The sequence below is a fragment of the Ochlerotatus camptorhynchus genome, unplaced genomic scaffold, assembly GCF_037179485.1.
Source record: "Ochlerotatus camptorhynchus isolate MF236.1 unplaced genomic scaffold, CSIRO-AGI_Acam_v1.1 ptg000222l, whole genome shotgun sequence".
Lineage (NCBI taxonomy): Eukaryota > Metazoa > Arthropoda > Insecta > Diptera > Culicidae > Ochlerotatus > Ochlerotatus camptorhynchus.
Window position 1 is genome coordinate 1,818,397 of NW_027040712.1, and position 22,815 is coordinate 1,841,211.

Sequence of the window (22,815 nt, forward strand, 5' to 3'; positions counted from 1 at the left end):
TCACAGGATTTTCAATAGAATTTTATTGGTAAACTCTTCAGGATTACCTTGGAATAATCTCTAGAAAGTGTCTTGAATTCTCTTCTCAGAACTGCTTTTGAAGTTCCTCGTCAGAATTCCCATGGACATAATCTCAGACATTCCAGGAAATTCTCATCTCATAATTCCTTGGCTCACTGGTAGCCGCCGATGATGACACCAGCAGGGAAATTCAAAGACGCATTATGACAGGGAATCGGAGGGATTCCGATGAACAAAGTTAACCGCACCACTAAGTTGAATATCTACAAAACGCTGATTAGTGTATTGCGTATCATCTACGGTGCAGTGCATATGAAAGACGGAACGTGGGGAAGGCGAATGAAGCACGAATCGCAGCAGCGGCTGAAAGTACCATGTATCCTCCATATCGCTAAAATCGGGTGACAACGGTGGGCTGGGCACGTCGTAAGATATCAGCCCGGTGAAAATGGTTTTTTCAGCTACTTCACAGCACAACGCTGGAAAAGTTCTCATATAAAGCTGAAAATGTTAGTTGGGTAGACTTGTGGAAAATATCGACTTATGGAGAGTGTGATGCATGGAAAAATTAAGGGACCCCTGAATCCATCGAATTATAGAAAATCCGATTTATGAAATATCAAGTTGTGGAGAGTTGAATGTACTTCAGAAAGCACTGAATCACATCAAAACTGGTTTCGGACGTACATAATCGCTACAAAAAAGTTCAGGAAAGTACTCAATCATTTCAGAAAGTAATGAATCACTTCAGTAAAACTCGGAATTACTTCTAAAAGTACTGAATCACTTCAGAAAAGATTGGAATCCCTCCGGAAAGCACTGAATTAATCCAGAAAGTTTTTAATCAGTTCCGCAAGAGCTAGATCGCGTCAGAAATGTTCGGAAGAACTGAATCGCTTCAGAAAAAGTCACAATAATTTCGAAAAGTTCTGATACATTTCATAAAAGTATTGAATCATTCCAGAAAGTACTGAATCACTTTAAAAAACCGAAATTCCTTGAAAAAAATTCCGATTCATTTCAGAAAAGTTTGGAATAACAGAAAATGAAGATGAAAGTTTCGAAACGGCATATACGAAATTTTTCAACAAATCATAACTCTAAAACCAAAGCAAATCAAGGCGGTCTTACAATTTTAAACGCTCCACGTATCCGACCAGGTACTAATTCCTTTGCTGTTAACAACGGTTAGCGAGGAACAAATTTTATATTCATACCCGTAGGTACCTCAGCGCACAAACTCAAAATTCTTCATCCATACTCCTGTTAACGTTAACAAGTAAATGGGGCTACCTATGCAGATAGAAATCAAATTCCAACCAACAAATTTATGATTTCGACTAATGTAGCGTATCCTTAATACCTAGATAATTTTGATTTAGGTAGCTCCAGGGTTGCTTGCTATAAAAAATTGATTTTCTGAATTATTAAATCATTAGATGTTATAATGAAAATAAAGTAACAAGAAAAGGTTGTGAAGTATGTGCTGGACACATACAATCTGTCAATTTCGCTTTCAGTGTGTCAAAATCAGCGATGTGTGGTTCCTGCTTGCTTACCGGTTCGCCCTTTCCTTCAATAGCGGCGTTGAGCGAGGCAGCCAAACCAACATCGAGCAGTAGAGGTGACTTCCGACGAACAAGGGGAAGTAGGCATGCATAGTCCACATTCAATCGTGGTAGCAGAACTTCAACGCCATCGAATTTCTTCACCGAACGGCCACTCTTTAAAAATGCGAAGCAATGGGCACTTATAAAAAACTCTACACTTTATTACACGCAAACAACGACATTTAATTCTACGGACACTACATGGGTTTATTCTTAACTTAAATGAACTTATACTAAACACATTAAAAATTGGTTTCCGACGTGCGGGTCGAGCACCCGTTCTTCACCGTGACCTAGGCGATACTGATCCGACCTACATCCAGGCAGTTCATCCGAAGGCCTTCAACAGCCGACAATCCTGCGATGTTTTCCTCTCCCGTGCGAGAATATCCCACGATCAGCTTTCCTTCTTATCACGCCACAACGGTTGATAAGAGCGATCGTGATATCGTACCTAATGTCTTCTCTTTCGTTCCAGTCCTTGTTTCGGTGATGGTGTGATGATCATGAGTGGATGAGAGCGAGAGTGGTCCAGCTCAGGGTTGACGCTTCGGGGGGCCGTACTCTTCAACATTCTCACCCACCCAGAAAGTTCTGAAATTTCTGCAAATAAAAAGAAAAAAACCTCTTCGCGGGATAGGGATAGGAAGGATGTTCATTTGTTCCGGATTGTTGATTCCGGATCATCGTTGTCGTCCTGGATCGGTAGAAGACAAATTTTCTCCACCGGACGAATTAGTAGTCCTGTAGCGGTTTTCAAGGTGACCACTCTTACGATTCCGTCTTCACCGGGGTGTACCTTGACTATCCGCCCCATCTTCCAGTGCATAGGAGGTTGATTCTCATCCCTAATGATGACTAGCGTTCCGACATCGATGGGAACAGCTGGTTTCCATCGTTTTGCTCGTCCTTGAAGCTGGCACAAGTACTCTCTTCGCCAGCGCTTCCAGAAGTCTTGCAGCCTTCGCTGGGTCAGCTGCCATTGATTGAGTCGATTGAGAGGTACGTCCGTAAAGTCTGGCTCGGGAAACGCTTGCAGTGATTCTCCAACCAGAAAGTGAGCAGGCGTTAATGGCTGTAGATCATTCGGGTCATCTGACATGGGAGTGAGAGGGCGAGAGTTGAGGCATGCTTCAACTTGAGTGAGCAGTGTACTCATGTCTTCCGGGGATACTGGTGCTTCTCCTACGACTTTCAGTAAATGGGTTTTAGCCGACCGAACTGCAGCCTCCCATAGGCCACCGAAGTGTGGCGCGCTCGGAGGGTTGAAGTGCCACTGTATTCCTTCCTTGGCTAATTCCCTGGTGACAACTTCACGGTGTTCATTGTTCTTGAGCAACTTGAGGAAGTCCTGCAACTTATTCCGTGCACCGACAAAGTTGGTGCCATTGTCGGAGAAAATATCGGTACACCGCCCTCGCCTGGCGATAAACCGTCTCAGAGCCTGAAGAAATCTGTCGGTTGACAAATCCGAGACAAATTCCATGTGCACAGCCTTGGTACACATACAAATGAAAATCGCTACATAGGCTTTGACTGCCGGACGCCTTGGAGCGAGCCTTACATAGATTGGACCAAAGTAGTCCACACCCGTCCGTGAAAAGGGTCGAGATACCGTGACTCGTGACGATGGTAGATCCCCCATCTGTTGTTGGACTGACGATGGTTTCGAGCGGAAGCACGTCTGACATCTGTGGATTATGTTCCTCACCGCACTCCTTCCTCCTAACGGCCAGAAGCGAAGTCTTACAACACTTAACAGTAGTTGTGGTCCAGCGTGTAGCAGTCGCTCGTGGTAGTGTCGTAGCAGCATGTGAGTGAATAGATGCCGTGCTGGCAGTACAACCGGATGCTTGGTTTCTTCCGTTTCCATGGAATGCTTCAAACGGCCGCCAAGCCGAATTAGTTGATCCGTCGATATGAATGGATTGAACCACCGCAACGCCGATCCTCTCGCAACTGCCTCCCCTTTGGACAACGCCTTCCATTCTGTCTCGAAAACTTCCTTCTGTACCAAGCGGACCAGGGTGTTTTCCGCCTCCTTCAGCTCTGCCGACGACAGGTACGCTGGGTAATTCCTCTCCATTCGCGGTGTTCGTAGAAGCTTCATATAACGCAGCCAATATGCTGTACAACGAGCAAGATCTGTGTAGGACGAGAACTTGCTGAAGTACGTTTGGTTGAATTCGGCGAATACAGAAGCTGGTGCAGCAACTACAGTCCGCCTTTTTTCTTCATCTCCTTCTCCAGTTGGTGAATTATGTGGCAGGCTTGGCCATTGACCTTCTTCTTCCTCTAGCCAGCTCGGTCCTTGCCACCAGAACGAATTGTTCACGATATCTTCCGGTGAAATCCCTCTGGAGATAAGATCTGCGGGATTTTGAATTCCTGGAACGTGTCGCCATTGAGATTCCTGGGTAATGGACTGTATTTTTGAAACTCTGTTTGCAACGAAGGTGGTCCAGGTCATTGGAGGAGCTTCTATCCAACGCAGAACGCAGGTGGAATCTGTCCAGAAAAACGACTTTCCCTTGAACCGAATCGATTGTGCAACCTTTTCAAAGAGCTCTGACGCAAGGAGCGCCCCGCACAATTCCAGTCGGGGAATTGTTTGACATTTCAACGGCGCTACCCTTGATTTGGAGGTAAGAAGACGAATTTTCACTTCTCCGTTGACATTCTGGCTCCTCATGTACAGACATGCTCCATACGCCTTCTCCGAGGCATCCGAGAAACAGTGGATCTCCGTCGAGACAGCATTCGAAGTGATGACACAACGGTCAATGCGTATTTCATTGAACAGTGGTAGCTGTTCGTGGAATTTTCTCCAGGGCTCACCCACCGTCGATGGTAGCGACTGGTCCCAATCAAGCCTTTGACCTTGTCCGTCACGTAATGCCCATAACTGTTGCATAAATATCTTGGCCGATGTTATGGCAGCTCCCAACAGCCCCAGAGGGTCAAACAGTGTGGCAATTACTGACAGCACGTATCGTTTAGTGAGCGGTGTATCAGGGTTCAGACTAGGAACTGAAAACTGGTACTTGAGAGTATCGGAGACTGGCATCCAAGTTAGCCCCAGTGTTTTGATTGAGGGATCTGGATCCAAAACAATCCCTTCTGACGACCGAATCGCCAGGTCTTCCTCCGGAATGCCTTCCAGCACCGCTGGGCAATTCGAAGCCCATTTCCGCAGCTTGAATCCACCACTTGACATCATTGTGTTTAGCTGTACCCGCAATGTGGTTGCTGTTTCTTCGTCGTCCGCCCCTGTAATGACATCGTCCATGTAGGTGTCATCGAGAACCGCTCTCGCTGCGAGTGGATATTGTGCCTCTTCATCCAAGGCTAGCTGTTTGAGCGTTCTTGTCGCCAGGAAAGGTGCCGATTTAGTACCATATGTCACGGTGTTGAGCTCGTACAGATGAACACATTCCGCAGGTGAAAAGCGCCACAGAATGCACTGCAATGCACGTTCCAGTAGGTGAACAAGAATTTGTCGGAACATTTTCTCAACGTCCGACACAAGCATGATTTGTTTTGTCCGACTGCGGAGTGTAATGGATCGAAGGTCCTCCTGAATGACTGCCCCTGTCATTAGCACGTCGTTGAGTGATACTCCGTTGGATGTCTTGCACGACGCGTCGAAAACCACCCTCACCTTGGTGGTGGTACTTGCCTCCTTGATGACTGGATGGTGTGGGAGGAAGCACCGTTTATCCAACTCCGTATCCGCTTCAACCACCTCACGCATGTGACCGAGCTTGATGTAGTCCTCCATAAACGCATTGTATTGTTTCCGAAGCGATGAATCCTTAGCCAGTCTGCGTTCCGTTCCTTGGAGACGCCGGTATGCGATGTCCCTTGACTCGCCCAACCGTGAGACGGCGTCTTCATTCATCGGTAGTGAGACGGTGTACCGACCGTCCGAACCTCGTTGTACTGTGCTGACAAAGATGTCTTCACACCGTGTTTCCTCCGGCGAGTGAGCCTTGCCTGACTCAACCTCCTCACAGGACCAGAAACGAGAGATCAATGCATCTAACTCATCCAGTGTCGATACATTGCATGTGATTTGGAGAGAGCGAGATGGAACAGAGACACCACCGCTTACTATCCATCCAAATACGGACTCATCGAGAGCTGGATTACCTTCTCCCAGGGACATTCTTCGACCAGTTTCGAAGAAATCGAAAAAGTGTTCGATACCGAGAACGAGATCCACTGCGTTCGGTTCAAAAAATGCGGGATCAGCCAGTTTAATTCCGCTTGGAAGCGACCATCCATTCGTATCCACTCTGATTGTTGGCAGGTTCACCGTCACCTTCGGGAGAACCAGAAAGTCTAGTTCACGTGAGAACTGAGACACTCGTGAGCGCACCAATGCGTGTACCCTTTGTTTGACCTTGATGGTCGCTTGTCCGATCCCGAGCACCGATATATCCACTCGGTCGCGAGTTACCTTCATCAGCTGACTCAATCGCTCAGTGATAAAATTGCTCTCCGACCCTGAGTCCAGAAGAGCGCGAGCGTGATGGCGACAGCCATTGTCATCCTCAATTATAACGACAGCCGTTGCCAACAGTACCTGTGATGCATGCTGGTGGACCGTACCAGACACCAATGCATTCGTAGCTGTCATGCTAGCTACTTGGCTGGAACGAGATTTCGATGGATCTTCAGGAGGAAAAGGTTTGTTGCATCCAGCAGCAGCCAATACCCGTTTATCACCATCTCCTTTTGGGTTGAAACACACCAGTGAGTGGTGGCGACCCTTACAGTGCCGACAAGAATATTTGGATTGGCATTCCCTAGCCAAGTGTCCGGCCTTGAAACAATTCCGGCAGAGCGAGTGTGTCTTCAGAAGAGCATCTCTGTCTGAAACCTCCAGCCGTTGGAAAGCGTTGCACTGATAAAGCGGATGATTTGTTGAGCAGACCACGCAGCGTCCCCCAGACGTTTGGGTTGAACCATAGCTAGCCTTCACCGATGATGATTTCTGCTTCTGTTGTGATTGTGTCTGCTGAACACCCCTAGTGTCAACAGACCTCGATGGTAGACAGTCCAATACCTGGATTCTACGATGCAGAAATTCAGTCAGATCCGCTAGCAAATCTTGCTCCTTCGTTGCAGATAGCTCCTCCCACCCCCTTCGTGTAACAGGGTCCAGTCGAGCAGTGAGGATATTCAGCAGCAGAAGATCCTTATAATCGGCTGGCTGGATAATCTGATCGAGAGTCTGCACTATCCTCTCAAAGCCTTCCACAAGAGTGTGCAGTTCAGTTCCAGATTCTTTGGAGAGCGTAGGCAGCTTAAACAACGACTGTACCTGCCGCTTTTTCAAGTGCTTGCTGTTATTGTACCGGCGCAATAATGATTCCCAGGCCACCTGGTAGTTGGCCTTCGTGATGGGTAGAGAATCGATCAGGTTCCTTGGTTCCCCTTGCAGACACCCTTTAAGGTAGTGGAACTTTTCCACATCTGGTAGATCCACCTTCCAATGGATGAGTGACGTGTATAAATCACGGAAGCTAAGCCATTCATCGATGTCACCGTTGAAAGTTTGCAGTTTGATCTGTGGAAGACGAACGTGATCAACGGATCCGTGCACCGAAGCATCCCTTGTTCGCATGGACTGTTCCAATGCCTGTGCTCCCTGGAAATCCTTGGCTTTGTCCATTAAAAACGACTTCGCTTCATAGTAGCGATCGCTGAACTCCGTACGCTCCTTCTCTAGCGTGGCACTTTCCGGTTTGTAGTCATCGTGGGCGAAGATTTCCACTAAGACCTCACTGTAACTTTCCCAAAGTTGATCCAACTTACCCAGGCGTACCTCAACCTCAGTAGCGGTGTTGGTTTCTCTAAACGCTTGCACAAACCGCAAAATATCGTTGAAGGACAGGTTGATTTCCTTCAAACGAGCCGTCAATGCCCTCATCGACGGTGGCTTCTTGGTAGCGGTAGGTAGCATGGTAATATGTCACGATAATCGGGAACCAAAGAGAGAAGCGTTGTGTAGTATGCTGCGAGTTGACCTAGCTTCGCTAGGCATATACTGCATTAATTTACCCGAGAAAACGAATAGTGGTGCTCCAGTTCAATCGAGTAAAGATGATCAACCCAAACAAGTCGTATGACGTCACACAATTCACCGAAATGCCGCAATAACTCAGGTGGCGAAGCGGAGATGCAAGCGAGGAGAGAGAATATGGTGTAGTAACCGAATAAGTCGGCTTCGGCCGGGCATATACTGAGGCAACTTACTCGTATAACCAACAGCAGTACAATCCCGGTTAAGTCCGAATATCCAAAACCAGAACGTAAATGATTCGCAAATAGATCGTTCAACGATCTTTCAGGGCTCAGCAAGTGGATGGAAAAGCGAAGAGGATAGGTGCCATTCAAAATTGTGTATTTATCTATTTCTAGCTTCGGCAGTACACTAAAAAAGTTCACTCACCCGAGAAAACTAAAGATGATGACGCCTCTTCGTTCCAAAATGCCGACGCAGTTGAGTTGCCATACGAGTCCTATCGTGATGGCTTGATGAATGGATGCAACCCCACTGATACCACAGTGGCTACTGGTGAAACTTGCCGTTCCAGGTAATCGGTAGACGAAAAACCAGTACTTCGTAGGCTCCGATGTGTGGTTGGAAGGACGGCTTCCCTTGCCGTCGGTTGATGATCGCAGGTCCAGAAAACACGTCGAAAAATTGCGTTAGTATGTTGTAGGGTCCGATTCGACTGGACATATACTGCACTATCTTAGCTTACCTGAGCAAGAAGGCGTTGTGCCAGTCCAGCGATCCAAAAAACGATTTCCAATTCCGGGTATTCGTCAGCACAGACCGTCCGTGCTTTGGCTATCATGCAGTGGCCTATCAATTTCGTTGCATGCAAAACTCGTTTCCAGTAATTCAATTCCAAATGGCTGTCCCAAGCCAAATCGAGCCTAAGAAACCGCGATGGCGCTCCAATCCATGCGACGCTAAATCCCAAGCGATCAGGCTTTGTGCAAAGTGCGATGGCTCCCATGCAATTGTTGCAGAGTGCGGTGACCTCTGATGGTGTAGTGTGTGGTGATGCAATGGCGTTCGAAAGCGATGGCCGAAACCAGCGTCGACCCAGTGCCGACGGAGTATTCCAGAGCACGCAGATGGTCCACCATCCGGCTCGAAGGACCAAAATGTGTGGTTCCTGCTTGCTTACCGGTTCGCCCTTTCCTTCAATAGCGGCGTTGAGCGAGGCAGCCAAACCAACATCGAGCAGTAGAGGTGACTTCCGACGAACAAGGGGAAGTAGGCATGCATAGTCCACATTCAATCGTGGTAGCAGAACTTCAACGCCATCGAATTTCTTCACCGAACGGCCACTCTTTAAAAATGCGAAGCAATGGGCACTTATAAAAAACTCTACACTTTATTACACGCAAACAACGACATTTAATTCTACGGACACTACATGGGTTTATTCTTAACTTAAATGAACTTATACTAAACACATTAAAAATTGGTTTCCGACGTGCGGGTCGAGCACCCGTTCTTCACCGTGACCTAGGCGATACTGATCCGACCTACATCCAGGCAGTTCATCCGAAGGCCTTCAACAGCCGACAATCCTGCGATGTTTTCCTCTCCCGTGCGAGAATATCCCACGATCAGCTTTCCTTCTTATCACGCCACAACGGTTGATAAGAGCGATCGTGATATCGTACCTAATGTCTTCTCTTTCGTTCCAGTCCTTGTTTCGGTGATGGTGTGATGATCATGAGTGGATGAGAGCGAGAGTGGTCCAGCTCAGGGTTGACGCTTCGGGGGGCCGTACTCTTCAACAAGCGATATTACGATTCGTGAGCGCTCACTCTGAATGAACACTCAGGAATCGTGAAATCACTTATTGGAACGCACTGTATGTGAAATTGCAGAATTTATCATTAAAACACACGCTTTACAACTTCTTCTTGTAACTAACATGATCAAAATATCATTATGACAGTATTTGAGGCTGTAAGGTGACAGCTCTCCTGGCTCTTCACGAAGACGACAACAAGTCCAAAATGAATAACACAAAACTGAACGAGACGACACCGTGACGAGGTCCAAAGGCTCATCCCGTGCGGTGCCGTCCCGACAGTCAGAAGAAATTAAACATATAAACAAATGAACGAGTATACAAACGAATATAACAGCTATGGCTTTCCTAGATCTCATGGTATAGGTTAGCTTCCCTGAGGAAAACTAGCAGGGCGTCTGCAGCGGCTGAATCCTCTCCGAGTAGGTTCCGGATGCTGGAGGTGATCCCATAGGATTCCCTGAGGTCCTGGAATTCAGGACAGATGCAGAGGACGTGTTCAACGGTGGCCGGGAGAGGGCAGATGGCACAGCTTTTGCGGAAGGGACCTCCGCCGCCGAAGTTATAGTAAAACCGACAGTGGCCAGTCCTCAGCCTTGAGAGCACTCTCTGATCCCGGAGGTTCGGGAGGTCCGTCCATGCCTCCGTGGTTCCTTTGATCTTCCGGATGAAAGGCTCTCGAGTGCTGAACCACTGGTCGGCCCAGGCTTTCTGTACGGTTGTTTTGATCCATCGCCGGAGATCTGGAAGGGGGACTTTGTCCGTGAATCTCGGACCCGCCGGTCCAGTTCCAGCGAGTTTGTCTGCTGCTTCATTACCAGGTATTCCGCAATGACTGGGGATCCATGTAAAAATGGTGCTGCTCGGGGCGTATTCGATGGTAGGTTGAATCCACGGGTGGGTGGGAACTGCTGAAGCTAGCTCTTGGATAGCACTGAAGGAATCAGTTAGTATTACGATTGGCTGGTTTGCTGGTGACGTGGCCGCATGGAAGATTGCGGCCGCTTCGGCCGAGTAAACGGAGTATTGTTGTGGTAAGCTGCTGCTAGCGAGTATGCCACTTCCGGATACTCCGATGCCAACGCCCGTGTTGGATCGGGAACCATCGGTGTACCGGTGAGTGTGTTCGGCGTAATGGGTTCGGAGGCGTTCGATTACTGTGCGACGGAGGGCCGCGGAGTTGTCTCCTGCTTTAAATCGATTTTTTATGTGATAGTCAATATGAATGCTGGAAGAGAGCCAGTTCTTCTCTCCGTTCCAGTGGGTCCTAGCCACTGGGGGGAGGTCAATGCTGGCGATCGTCTGCAGGATTCTGTCCCCCTCGTCGAGGAGGAAGATTCTGCCGTTTCCTGCTGTCTTGGCGGCGAAGGATGCAGCTTTGAAGATGGTAGCGTTAATGATGCGGTACCGAAAGGGTAGAACCCCTGCTTCAACACAAGCGGAATCAGCGGGGGTGGAAGGTAGAAGGCCAGAGATTATCCTGATGCTGCTGTTGAAGGTTGGACCGAGGATCTCAACCTGCTTCTCAGAGTTGATACACGTGAGCTCTGTTCCATACAGCAGCCTGCTATCGATGATAGCTTGCGCTACCCGGAAGCGAACTGCCCGATTATTAGTGCGATGGGGCCTGGAGATGGTCCGGATCAGGTTAACTCTGCTTCGGCAGTCTTTTTTGACCTGGTTGAAGTGCGGCACGAAGGAGAGGGTGCGGTCCACAAGTACCCCCAGGATACGAATGGATTTCTTGATGGGGATAGCCTGGTCGCCAATCTTAATGGCGGTCCCGTTGACCCGGTGTCTTGAAGGGCAGACGTGGCATCTGATGCTTTTTTTGGCAGAGAGCTGATAACCGGCAGTTTGGGCCCATTTTACTACGGCTGAGACCGCGGCTTGCGTGAGGTTCCGGGTGCGTGTTGTGGTGGGCCCCGTTACCACGATGAGGACATCGTCGGCGTACACGAAGATGCGGATGTTCTTTGGTAACTGGCGGAAGATTCCGTTCATCGCGATAAGGAAGAGTGTGACGGAGATCACTGATCCCTGGGGGACCCCCGTTTCCTCCTGGAAGCTCCTGGATTTTTCATTTCCGATAGCAACATGGAAAATACGGTCAGTGAGGAAGTTCCGAACGAAGTGGACCATGTGTCCGTTAAGTCCCCAGCTGACGAGTTTGGCAAGTACAGCCGGAGTCCAGGTCCTGTTAAAAGCCTTAGAGATGTCTAGTGAGACCATTTCAGTGTGGTGTCCCTGGTCGAAGGCGTCTTTCAGCACGTCTCCCAGTGTGGCGAAATAGGTAGAGGTGCCGAATCCTGACCTAAAGGCGTGTTGTCGATGGTCGAGAAGATTGTTGGTCTCCAGGAATGTCCTGAGTCTGCGATTAACCATCCGCTCGAAGACCTTGCTCATGCAGGAAGTGAGTGCGATGGGCCGGAACTTCGTCGTGTCCTTCGTGTTTTCACTCGTCTTCGGGATTGGAATAACCAGGCTCTCCCTCCAGGATGCTGGATAGGAGTCGGTGGTCCAGAGCTTGTTGAACAGGTCGAGCATCAGGACTTGCCCTTCGATCGGTAGGTGTGATAGTAGAGGGTACCCGAGTTCGTCGGGACCCACTGATTTCCCCTTGCTCTTGCTGAGTGCAAATTTCAGCTCCTCCCATGAGAAAACCCCATTTATCCTGGTGTTATTGTTATCATTCGGAACGTTGAAGTTACCTATGGAGGTCGGTGTGGCGTTGTTGCGGCGACGGAAGTTCTCGCTGTATCCGGGAATAGCCGAAAGCTCCGCGAAGTATTTGCCTAACTCATCGGCTACGGCTGTTGGCTCTGATACGGTGATGCCACCGGACTGCACTTGCAGTGGGGCTGAACGTCTCTTTCCGCTTAGCGCATTTACCCGGTTCCAAATGTCTGCCGAGGACTGGGAAGCGTCGATGCTGTCGAGAAAGTTCGTCCAGCTCTCTTGCTTGGCACTTCGAATCGTTTTCCGGCATTGGATGTGAAGTTCACGGTAACGTTCGAGGATGCCGTCTCTGTCAGGGTCGTCTGGTCTAGTCTTTCTCACCTTACGGAGGGCCTTTCGTCGGGCCTTCACCGCTGCCTTGGTTTCGTCGGACCACCATCTGAGAGCCTTCCGTCCGGGGATGCTGCTGGTTTTGGGTATTGAGGCGACGGCTGCTTCGAGGATTAGTTTCGTAAGGTCGGGGATATTGCCTGGATTCTGCTCCTGGATACCGGTGAGAATGGCGTTCCTGTACACCTCCCATTCGGCTTTGTCATACATCCAGCGTGGTCTACGGGTGGTTTCTGGGGCTGTGGAAGATGAGAGTTGGATCTGGATCGGGTAGTGATCGCTGCCGTACAGGTCAGCGTTGGTACACCACGTAACCTTTCCAGCCATGGAACGGCTGACCGTAGAAACATCGATAGCGGTGGCGTGTCTCCCATTAAAGAACGTCGGGTAATTGGAAGCTGCCATATTGGATTTCAAAACATGAGAACCTGCAGATTTTCTATGTTAAAGTCAGTAAACAGAAATCCCTCCCAAACACATATGTTATTGCAGCACCATACCACCCATCGTTCCGATTTTGCCATTTAACCACCCAACATCGCAGTGTTCCCAAATAAACAGCTGGGAAATAATGCAAAATGTATTAGCAAGGATTCTAAATTAAATAACTTTCTTATTTCAAGTTCATGTCTTGAATAAAACATTTAAGGAATTGTTGTTAACTTCATAAGTATGAAATCTTAATGACAAACACAACAGCCTCTGCTTACATTGCTCTATACAATATAAAATGTACTCATATTAAAAAATGCATTCTAAATTGAACTCTTTCACACTAGAAATTGATTTGTGGCCCTGAAAAGGGCCGTTTGATTGTTTCGTTTGGTACGAATCTACTTGGAGCTGGTATATTTGGTGACGGCCTTGGTTCCTTCTGAGACGGCGTGCTTGGCCAATTCACCCGGCAGCAGCAGACGGACAGCGGTTTGGATTTCGCGAGAGGTGATCGTCGACCTTTTGTTGTACTGAGCCAGACGGGACGACTCAGCAGCGATACGCTCGAAGATGTCATTGACGAAGCTGTTCATGATGCTCATGGCCTTCGACGAGACTCCGGTGTCCGGGTGGACCTGCTTCAACACCTTGTAGATGTAGATAGCATAGCTTTCCTTCCTGCGTTGCCTCCTCTTCTTCTTGTCGCCCTTGACGATGACTTTCTGGGCCTTGCCGGACTTCTTGGCGGCCTTTCCACTGGTTTTCGGTGCCATAGTAAAGCTGTTAACTTGAGTACAGAAAACGCGAATAATTTCGTTTAGACGATGGTGTCTCGTTTTATATGCTACGGGTATAAACGACACTCGTCCCCTTCTATGTATTTTAGTCAAAACAAGTTTTATGCTACCCGCCTTATACTCATAATATGCTGCTCGACGCAGGTATAAAAGCACCGTCGACGAGCTAAAACGACATCAGTACAAGCTCAGCATTTAGCTGTTCGTTTCATTTTCACATCGTAATCTACCCTACTACATCGAACCATGTCTGGCCGTGGCAAAGGAGGAAAAGTTAAGGGAAAGGCAAAGTCCCGCTCGAGCCGCGCTGGATTGCAGTTCCCAGTCGGTCGTATTCACCGTCTGCTCAGGAAGGGCAACTACGCCGAGCGCGTTGGTGCCGGTGCTCCCGTCTACTTGGCTGCCGTGATGGAATATCTGGCCGCTGAAGTTCTGGAGTTGGCAGGAAACGCCGCTCGTGACAACAAGAAGACCAGAATTATTCCACGTCACCTGCAGTTGGCCATTCGCAACGATGAGGAGTTGAACAAACTGCTGTCCGGAGTGACCATCGCCCAGGGTGGTGTCCTGCCAAACATCCAGGCCGTCCTGTTGCCCAAGAAGACCGAAAAGAAGGCTTAAATTTTATCGGAGACCGCACCCAACATACAAAACCGTCCTTTTCAGGACGACCAATTTGATTTTCCCAACTAAAGAGTTTGTTGTATTGGCATTTCTTATGATCGAAATGAAGTCATATTATCATTGTGAATTTTTTTTCCGATGAGGTCCACCTCTGTACAGTAAAATAAGAGACGAAACATGTTTTCTTTGTTGACTATTTCATATAAATACCACCAAAGATTAGATTGCTCTGGGCAGTTATTATTGGACCTTTGGCGTGAATTGATGCAGTGGAAAGAAATTAATTAACAGGAAAAGAGCAGATGACGGCTGAGATTAAAGTTCAAGTGTGGTGATCAATAGTGGTGAGCGTAATGTTCAATTTGAAGTGTGGTGTGATATTTAGAATGATTGATTAGGCAGCAGTAACCCGAGTGGAATGAGTAACCATTACGGTTAAAGTCCCACAAAGACATCAACAGTAGTAACCCTGGAACTAAAATAACTCCTTGACTGAATCCCGGTAAGCGTACATTAATCTTCACTTTGGAAGTGAACTGTTTACCTGCAATAAATTGAGTAATTTTCTGACTTGTAACATCAAAAGAGGTTTTCCTCGAACCGCTAGTTCTGAAGAAGCTATGTATTGTATAGGCATCAAAAATGGTTTTATCTTACTGTTATACGATATGCAATATGCGTTCAATTTGTCGGTGTTCATGTGTCCTGTAGTTCACTTTCTGACGCGCATTTAGTTACGGTCTTCATCGATCAACGAGCCGAGTGATCTCCTTCCTAGGGTTTGGTTTGAAGATTTCGAGAGCAACAAACATAAAACACTGGTTTGGGTATATCTTATGTAGAGCAGCAAGCATGGTATTGCTGCATATGGGTCGGGTTTGGCAATTCATCGCAGAATGGCCCTGCACACCACTGGCGCACGGTACGGTACGTTCGTATACGGGTCGAGCGAGCGAGCGCCACCGAGTAACACCGGTGCACCTCCTCGTGGTACAGAGTCCTAAAAAAACACACAGGCTAACGTGCTCGGTTGGCCTGAGTCAGCGGCTGGGAAGTCTTACCACCAGGACACACGTTCTACTACCAAACAAACATTGAATGTAAAGCTTATTCAGGCAAAAACAAGCTTCTTCACCTAAAAATGGCTTATTCAGCTGTTGATCAAATCAAATTGTTTGTTGGGTACTCGAATTCAATATCTATTGAGGGGTGAATCATACAGTAAAAATCCTTCCGCAGGTTCTCCTACGGAAAATTTGTTATGACTTTAACTTTTTTTTCTAAATCATCAAGTTCGGTCAACTGCTGTACGATGTGCAATAAGCGTTCAACTTGTTGGTGTTCATGTGTCCTGTAGCCCTACCTGGCTTGCTGAAAGCATTCTCAACTCTCTTGTGGAATGTTTGTAGTGGCCCTGAAAAGGGCCGTTTTGTGAGGTTGCGACGGAGAGATTTAAGCGCGTTCACCACGGATACGACGAGCCAGCTGGATGTCCTTTGGCATGATCGTGACACGCTTGGCGTGGATGGCGCACAGGTTGGTATCTTCGAACAGACCGACCAGATAGGCCTCGCTGGCTTCCTGCAGGGCCATGACGGCTGAGCTCTGGAAGCGCAGATCAGTCTTGAAGTCCTGAGCGATTTCACGGACCAGACGTTGGAAAGGCAACTTGCGGATCAGCAGTTCGGTCGATTTTTGGTAACGGCGGATCTCACGCAGGGCGACGGTTCCTGGCCGGTACCGATGAGGCTTCTTCACTCCTCCGGTGGCTGGAGCGCTCTTGCGAGCGGCTTTGGTGGCCAGCTGTTTGCGAGGAGCCTTGCCTCCGGTGGACTTACGAGCGGTCTGCTTAGTACGAGCCATTATGCTTATTTTCGATGCGAAAACGATGAGTCGATGCTGTTGAATAAAAATGTGAACCGTCTTCCCCTCTATTTTATAGCATACCTTTTCTATTTTCAACCAATCACAAATCATGGAAGAACAAGAGTACAACACTAGCAAGAAGAATTCAACCCTCGAGTGGGTATAAAAGAGGCATTCATGGTCGGAGAAAGCATCACATTCGTTTCAACCGTATCCGAAGACAGTATCAAACAGCATAAACAATGACTGGACGTGGCAAGGGAGGCAAAGGACTCGGTAAAGGAGGTGCCAAGCGTCATCGCAAGGTTCTGCGTGATAACATCCAGGGTATTACCAAGCCCGCTATCCGTCGTCTGGCTCGTCGTGGTGGTGTCAAGCGTATCTCGGGTCTGATTTACGAGGAAACCCGAGGTGTTCTGAAGGTTTTCCTTGAAAATGTGATCCGGGATGCCGTCACCTACACTGAACATGCCAAGCGTAAAACCGTCACGGCTATGGACGTTGTCTACGCTCTGAAGCGTCAAGGACGCACTCTGTATGGTTTCGGAGGTTAAATCAGCATCATCAACTCTGGCAACAAAAACGGCCCTTTTCAGGGCCACAAAATGAATTAAAAGAGATTTAATTTGCAACTTTAAATTGTGCTGTAGCAGTAGTGGAGATAAACTTGAGATCATCTGTCAAATTGCACATATTTTCAAGTTTGGGATAAGAAAAATGTGTGGTACGTGTTGTTGTAGTAATTTCTTTATTCAATAACAAATAGCAAATATGAACAGAAATGTAGCACCGGTAAGAATGGAAAGTAAATCCTAATTTCCTTAATGTTTCCAAGTAATGTTAACAATGTTTTTACAAGATTCAAACTGAGAATGAAATCCTACAGGATCATACCATCGGAGATTGAATTAAATCAATTAATTTTGCGGTAATTATTGTTCCATCCGCATAGCTGAAATCACGCCTGCTTTGGTAGCTTCAGACGAACGGGATAACAAAGGCAGTACCAAATGTACCGGTGTCACTGACGGCAGCTTTGGATAGTTTGCCTGATCACCAGGAATATAACCGAACGGAAACCGTTTCGTCTCTGGCATCCTTGATGAAAAACAAAGCCAACGGATTGAAAATGTAAATTCGATGGAATCAAGCGAAAACTGGTAGAAGAGATGGTCAATCGGGATCCCGGCAAGAAAAGCCGGTCTTAGGAAAAGAAGCGTTGATCAGAATGATAAGTATCATTGGATATTTAAGTGCTTACTTATAGAAAAAAAATCGTGCATGATTACGAAAGATGCCACCGAGCCCAAGTTTTAGCATGACTTTCGATTAGAAATATCTATTGCTAGATTTGGTCAATATAGGATGTATATAGTATAAATAGTAAGTTTAAATTGGAAGACAAGTAAAAAATTAAAATTAAACCGAACAAAATGATATTGTTCAAACTGTTAAACAAACCGATAAGAAGGAACAATTTGAAACATTAAGAATATTAAAATAACCCGAACACCGAAAAGTGGTATCAAACAAAAACGAATAAATAAAATTCAATTGAATGCAAATACAAAAAGAGATCTCTTTGCATTTTATGATGATAATGATCGAAAACAAACAAATCGAATACGACAAGACAGACACTTATATTCTTGGTTATATTCAATACATACATCCATTGGAAATACTACCACAAAAAAAAAGCGTTTTACGAAATAGCGTTTGAAAATTTAGAATTAATAAATTCCAGGATCACTTTATTTTTATTTTATTTTGCTGTTCCCTTTTCCAGATGCTGTGTAAACATTGTATCGAAAATCAGGCGAATACAATTATCCATTCTATGATTTTCAATATTTATTTATTACTTTTATTTTGGATTCGAGATTTTGAACTGACTTCAACATCGACAAAACTATACATTTTCAAATGGCTTTTTGAAATCAAGCTGCTTTTATAAGTTGTTGAACTTTCTTATTTGTACTATCTTCAAGTTGGCCTCTGATAGTGAGCTTCTTACTAATTTGCAGCTGTAGATCTCCTGAAGTGTTTTTTTTTTTTTTCAATAAGTAATTCTCGTATTTAACATATGTCAGAGTTTTCCTGAGTCATCCTGGTGTAGAAAATGAACTCAAGGATAAAAAGAAGCCACTTCAGCAGTATTAGGAGTAAAATAATGATAAATTTCCATTGATTATTGACTGTTTTTACATTTCAAGAGATTTAGCCTACTTGCTGTTCATCTTCAATATTTATTGAACTAGCCAACGGCTAAAAATCTCTCTAATAAAGTTAAAAAAAAAAACAATGTTTATTTCACTATTGATGGTTCTATGTTTTGCATGTTTGAATATCGGTTAAGTAAACCCATTTTTAGATTTCTGTACATTCTTACAATTTAAGTGATGTGGTTATAACTACTTTTCATTTTTGTTTTTGTTTTTCGTTGGTGGCACAGTTTTCTTTTGGATTGACAGAAATCGTTTGATTTTAACACGTTTGTGTATTTTTTTGGACATTAAATAATTTTTAAATGTGTGTGGTTTACATGTATAAATGATAAAGTAACACAGATGCGTCTTTTCAACTTTAGTTCATTTGAAATGTTTAATTATTATTTAACGTTCCTAATCCTATCAGGCCAGTTTTGAAGAATTCCCACCTTTGTGAAACGTTTGCATACCTTGTTTAATATAATGCCGTTTCAGCTACACAACACTAGGGTTCTTTTTGCCTGTGTCTTGCAGCATGTTACGAATACAAGGAGGGTACAATGCATACAGTGGGTAGCAAAATACAGAAAAGAGGACGAGCTTCGGTTGTTATGCTACGGGTATAAAACGAGACACCATCGTCTAAGCGTAATTATTAGTGTTTCTCTACCCAACTCAACAGCTTTACTATGGCACCGAAAACCAGTGGAAAGGCCGCAAAGAAGTCCGGCAAGGCTCAGAAGGCCATCGTCAAGGGAGACAAGAAGAAGAGGAAGTCGCGCAGGAAGGAAAGCTATGCCATCTACATCTACAAGGTGTTGAAGCAAGTCCACCCGGACACCGGAGTCTCGTCGAAAGCCATGAGCATCATGAACAGCTTCGTCAATGACATCTTCGAACGTATTGCCAATGAGTCATCCCGTCTGGCTCACTACAACAAACGGTCGACAATCACTTCCCGCGAAATTCAAACCGCCGTCCGTCTGCTGCTACCGGGTGAGTTGGCCAAGCACGCCGTCTCGGAAGGAACCAAGGCCGTCACCAAATATACCAGCTCCAAGTAGATTCGTACCAAACTAAACAATCAATCGGCCCTTTTCAGGGCCACAAATCAATTTTCAGTGCAAAAGAGTTCAAAAATAATAACTTTTTAGTTTGAATGTAGGGGATGGGGGGAGGGGGCAAAATGCGCAAATACTTGTATCGTTGGAAAAACGTTAAATATCACTGTGCTGATCATGTACCTCTTATTTCTACCTTAATTTATGACAATACCCCCGTGGCATCTTCTTGAAGCCTATGCTAATAATTCAATCTACGTAACGTTCTTTGGCAGAATGACCTAACACCTGACCATTGAGTGTACATTTTACCCCAACCCTAGTCCATTTTAACCCCACATTTGACATTTTTAAAAGAAAATTTTTCTCTCTCAGTAAGGCGAAAATCAATTTTCTAAATGCTGAACATAATAGGTACTTTTAAGAAGAGCAAGCAAGTCCATACCTAATGTTCCATAGAACAACTATTCCTGAAAATTAATGCTGAAGGCAGCACTCCAATTGAACTTAAAATAAGAAAGTTATTCGATTTAGAAGTCATGCTAAATTATTTTGCAATATTTCCCAGCTGTTCATTTGGGAACACTGTGTGAAGTTGGGTGGTGCGATTGTATAATCGGAACGGTGGGTGGTAAAGTGCTAGAATACATACATACATACATATATGGCGTCCACGTAACAGACGGGATTTGGCCTAATTGGTTCCAACATGGAATATCTCGCGATCCTGGACATATAGAAGGTTACTGTCTTGGGAAAAGTTATTTATTGGATCAAGGCCTTATGGTTGGTGGACAGCTGTTTGGAATTCTCTCTCTACGCGGCGCTAGTGTGCATGTGTATTTTCTGCTTAAGCTATATCTTGGGATCCTGGCCATCTAGAAAGTTTCTGTTTTCGGCAAAGTTGTTCAAGTGACTAAGACCTTTTGGACGGTGGATAGATTAATTGAGAATTCATTCACTACGCAGCGCTAGTGCGCAAGTGAATATTTGTATAAGCTATATCTTGAGATCCGAGCTATCTAGAAAGTTTTTGTCTTGGATAAAGTTGTGCAAGTCACTAAGATCATTCGGACGGTGGGCAGATTAGTAAAGAATTTATTCCCAGCGTGGCGCTAGTGTACAAGGCAATATTTGTATAAGCTATATATTGAGATCTTGGCCACCTAGAGAATTGCTGTCTTGGACAAAGTTCTTCATTTGACCAAAACCTTCTAGATGGTGGGCAAACAAGTTGAGAATTTATTTACTACGTGGCGCTAGTGTGCATTTGTACTTCCAGCTTATGCTATATCTTGAGATCCTAGCCATTTAGAAGTTTTCTGTCTTGGGCGAAGTTGTTCAGATGACCAAGCCCTTTGGAAAGGTGGGAAGATTAGCTGAGAATTCATTCACTACGCGGCGCTAGTGTACAAGTTAATGTTTGTATATATCTATTAATTATAATAACAGACCGGCGTCTGTATGTAACGCTCCTAGACACAGGACCGACAGCCACAGATTGCATATTTTTTATTTTCCATATAGGGTTTTTATTTTTTTTTATATATTTTTATTGTTTCAAATATTGATATAAAAATTATCAAATTTTTAAATTAATTTGAATTCGGAACAGTTTCTGTTGATGTTTATGTTGATTGACATGATCCCCGTAGCACTAATTATAAAAAAAAAACTATTAAATAGGTATTGCGAATTTTATTCCAAACTGAGATTCCCGGTGTTGTGCGGGAATTAAAATATAATTAAGTGTGAATTAAGATGTTAATGTTATCGATCGCTTTGAAATGCGAATTAATTCTGTATAGCATTCGGGATATTTATGGGAAAAATGGTAGAAAACATAGCAGCTCAGCAACAGGGAAGCGAGAAAATTTTATTTATTGCATGCCCGTTGATCTGCTCTTCTGACTAAAACAAAAACCCGGGCAGGGCATTAAACCTAAGTAGCTACGCGTATTTTATGGCAATACTTTTTCGAAAGATGTACAAACGTCATTTCCGTGCTGAGAATACCCATATTATTGAATATTTAATCATTTTTTTATTCTAGGACCGGAAATCGATATCTCAATTTTTATGTTTGCTATAAAAAATTTACTTTTAGCAAAAATCTCTTGAGGTGACCTCTAAACAACATTTCCCAAAGTTTCCGTCATACAAAAGTTATCATTTGGAGGATGATTCCTGGCAAAGTGCAATTTTGGGCCAACCTAATGTATATCCAACTTCTTATACGAAGTTGTATGCAATCTTGTATACAATGATGTATCGCTAATGAAATTCCGCAAATCACATGTAGACGTCACGGCTGATGGGCAGCTTTTCATTGACCGTCACAACTTTCAGTCCACACAGCCGATTAATCGAACTCATATTTGAGTTCCGTTTACTCATATTCGTAAGATCGTTAATCACTTACAACCTGAGTACCTCATAGATGAGAAAATTTCAGGACATTATTTTTTTTCTATTGCGTTTATTTGGAAGGCTCAATTGCATTAGCCGGAAATTCATTGTACATTGTTTGTAACCAAATATACTTAATTCTATTTCTAATCGGAGTTGAGTTGAAGGCCATTACGAAGGGGAATTAAAGATATAAAGTTGCTTTTATGGCACAACTACGGCATAAGCGCATATTTACTATCCCCCTTCTTGTGTGAACTTTTCATGGCCAACTAGGAGACAATCCTGAAGGAGAAAGGACTATTACCAAACCGTTGGTGGAGGTTTGTTGACGATATCTTCAGCGTAGTTAAACGGGAAGCCCTTCCACAAATTTTAGATGAGATCAACAGAATTCATAAGGATATCAAATTCACTCACGAGGTAGAAAAAGACGGGAAACTCGCATTTCTCGATCTTCTAGTCATCAGGGAATCGTCATCATCTTCCTCGCTTGAATACGAAATTTACAGGAAACCAACAAGCACCAAAATAGTTATCCTTTATACTTCCAACCATTCGTTCCAGCTGAAAATGGCCGCCTTTCACCACATGATTCACCGAATGCAGACTCTTCCACTCTTCCAAAGGTTAAGGAATTACAGAACATCTTCGAAACAGCAAGACTCAACGGATACAAGGTGACCACAATCCAGGCAATCATCGATAAAAAAAGCGAGAATTCTACAAAGGAGATTATTTACAACCCTCACCACAGCACCTGAACCATTGAAACGAGTGTCCGTTCCATTTGATCAAGATATTACTTGTAAGCTAAGACCACAGTTAAAACAATTCGGATTAGATTTAGTTTTCACCAG

The 22,815-nt window shown here is 45.1% G+C and overlaps 4 protein-coding genes across 4 annotated transcripts; 3 read left to right on the forward strand and 1 right to left on the reverse strand.

The window, feature by feature from the left end:
• Nucleotides 1–13,344: 13,344 nt before the first annotated feature.
• Nucleotides 13,345–13,761, reverse strand: LOC135703913 (histone H2B-like). Its single transcript, XM_065225282.1, has one exon. It carries the CDS (start codon nucleotides 13,759–13,761, stop codon nucleotides 13,387–13,389), a length of 375 nt encoding a protein of 124 aa, XP_065081354.1. The 3' UTR covers nucleotides 13,345–13,386.
• Nucleotides 13,762–13,978: 217 nt separating this feature from the next.
• LOC135703900 (histone H2A) lies at nucleotides 13,979–14,493 on the forward strand. Its single transcript, XM_065225269.1, has one exon. The coding sequence runs from the start codon at nucleotides 14,032–14,034 to the stop codon at nucleotides 14,404–14,406; it is 375 nt and encodes a 124-aa protein (XP_065081341.1). The 5' UTR covers nucleotides 13,979–14,031; the 3' UTR covers nucleotides 14,407–14,493.
• Nucleotides 14,494–16,493: 2,000 nt separating this feature from the next.
• Nucleotides 16,494–16,872, forward strand: LOC135703838 (histone H4). Its single transcript, XM_065225164.1, has one exon. The coding sequence runs from the start codon at nucleotides 16,518–16,520 to the stop codon at nucleotides 16,827–16,829; it is 312 nt and encodes a 103-aa protein (XP_065081236.1). The 5' UTR covers nucleotides 16,494–16,517; the 3' UTR covers nucleotides 16,830–16,872.
• Nucleotides 16,873–19,162: 2,290 nt separating this feature from the next.
• LOC135703805 (histone H2B-like) lies at nucleotides 19,163–19,556 on the forward strand. Its single transcript, XM_065225129.1, has one exon. It carries the CDS (start codon nucleotides 19,175–19,177, stop codon nucleotides 19,547–19,549), a length of 375 nt encoding a protein of 124 aa, XP_065081201.1. The 5' UTR covers nucleotides 19,163–19,174; the 3' UTR covers nucleotides 19,550–19,556.
• The last annotated feature ends 3,259 nt before the right edge of the window (nucleotides 19,557–22,815 follow it).

Excerpts from the sequence above, each read along its gene's own strand:
- LOC135703805 (XM_065225129.1), top strand. The coding sequence starts at position 19,175 with ATGGCACCGAAAACCAGTGGAAAGGCCGCAAAGAAGTCCGGCAAGGCT.
- LOC135703900 (XM_065225269.1), top strand. The coding sequence starts at position 14,032 with ATGTCTGGCCGTGGCAAAGGAGGAAAAGTTAAGGGAAAGGCAAAGTCC.
- LOC135703838 (XM_065225164.1), top strand. The coding sequence starts at position 16,518 with ATGACTGGACGTGGCAAGGGAGGCAAAGGACTCGGTAAAGGAGGTGCC.
- LOC135703913 (XM_065225282.1), bottom strand. The coding sequence starts at position 13,761 with ATGGCACCGAAAACCAGTGGAAAGGCCGCCAAGAAGTCCGGCAAGGCC.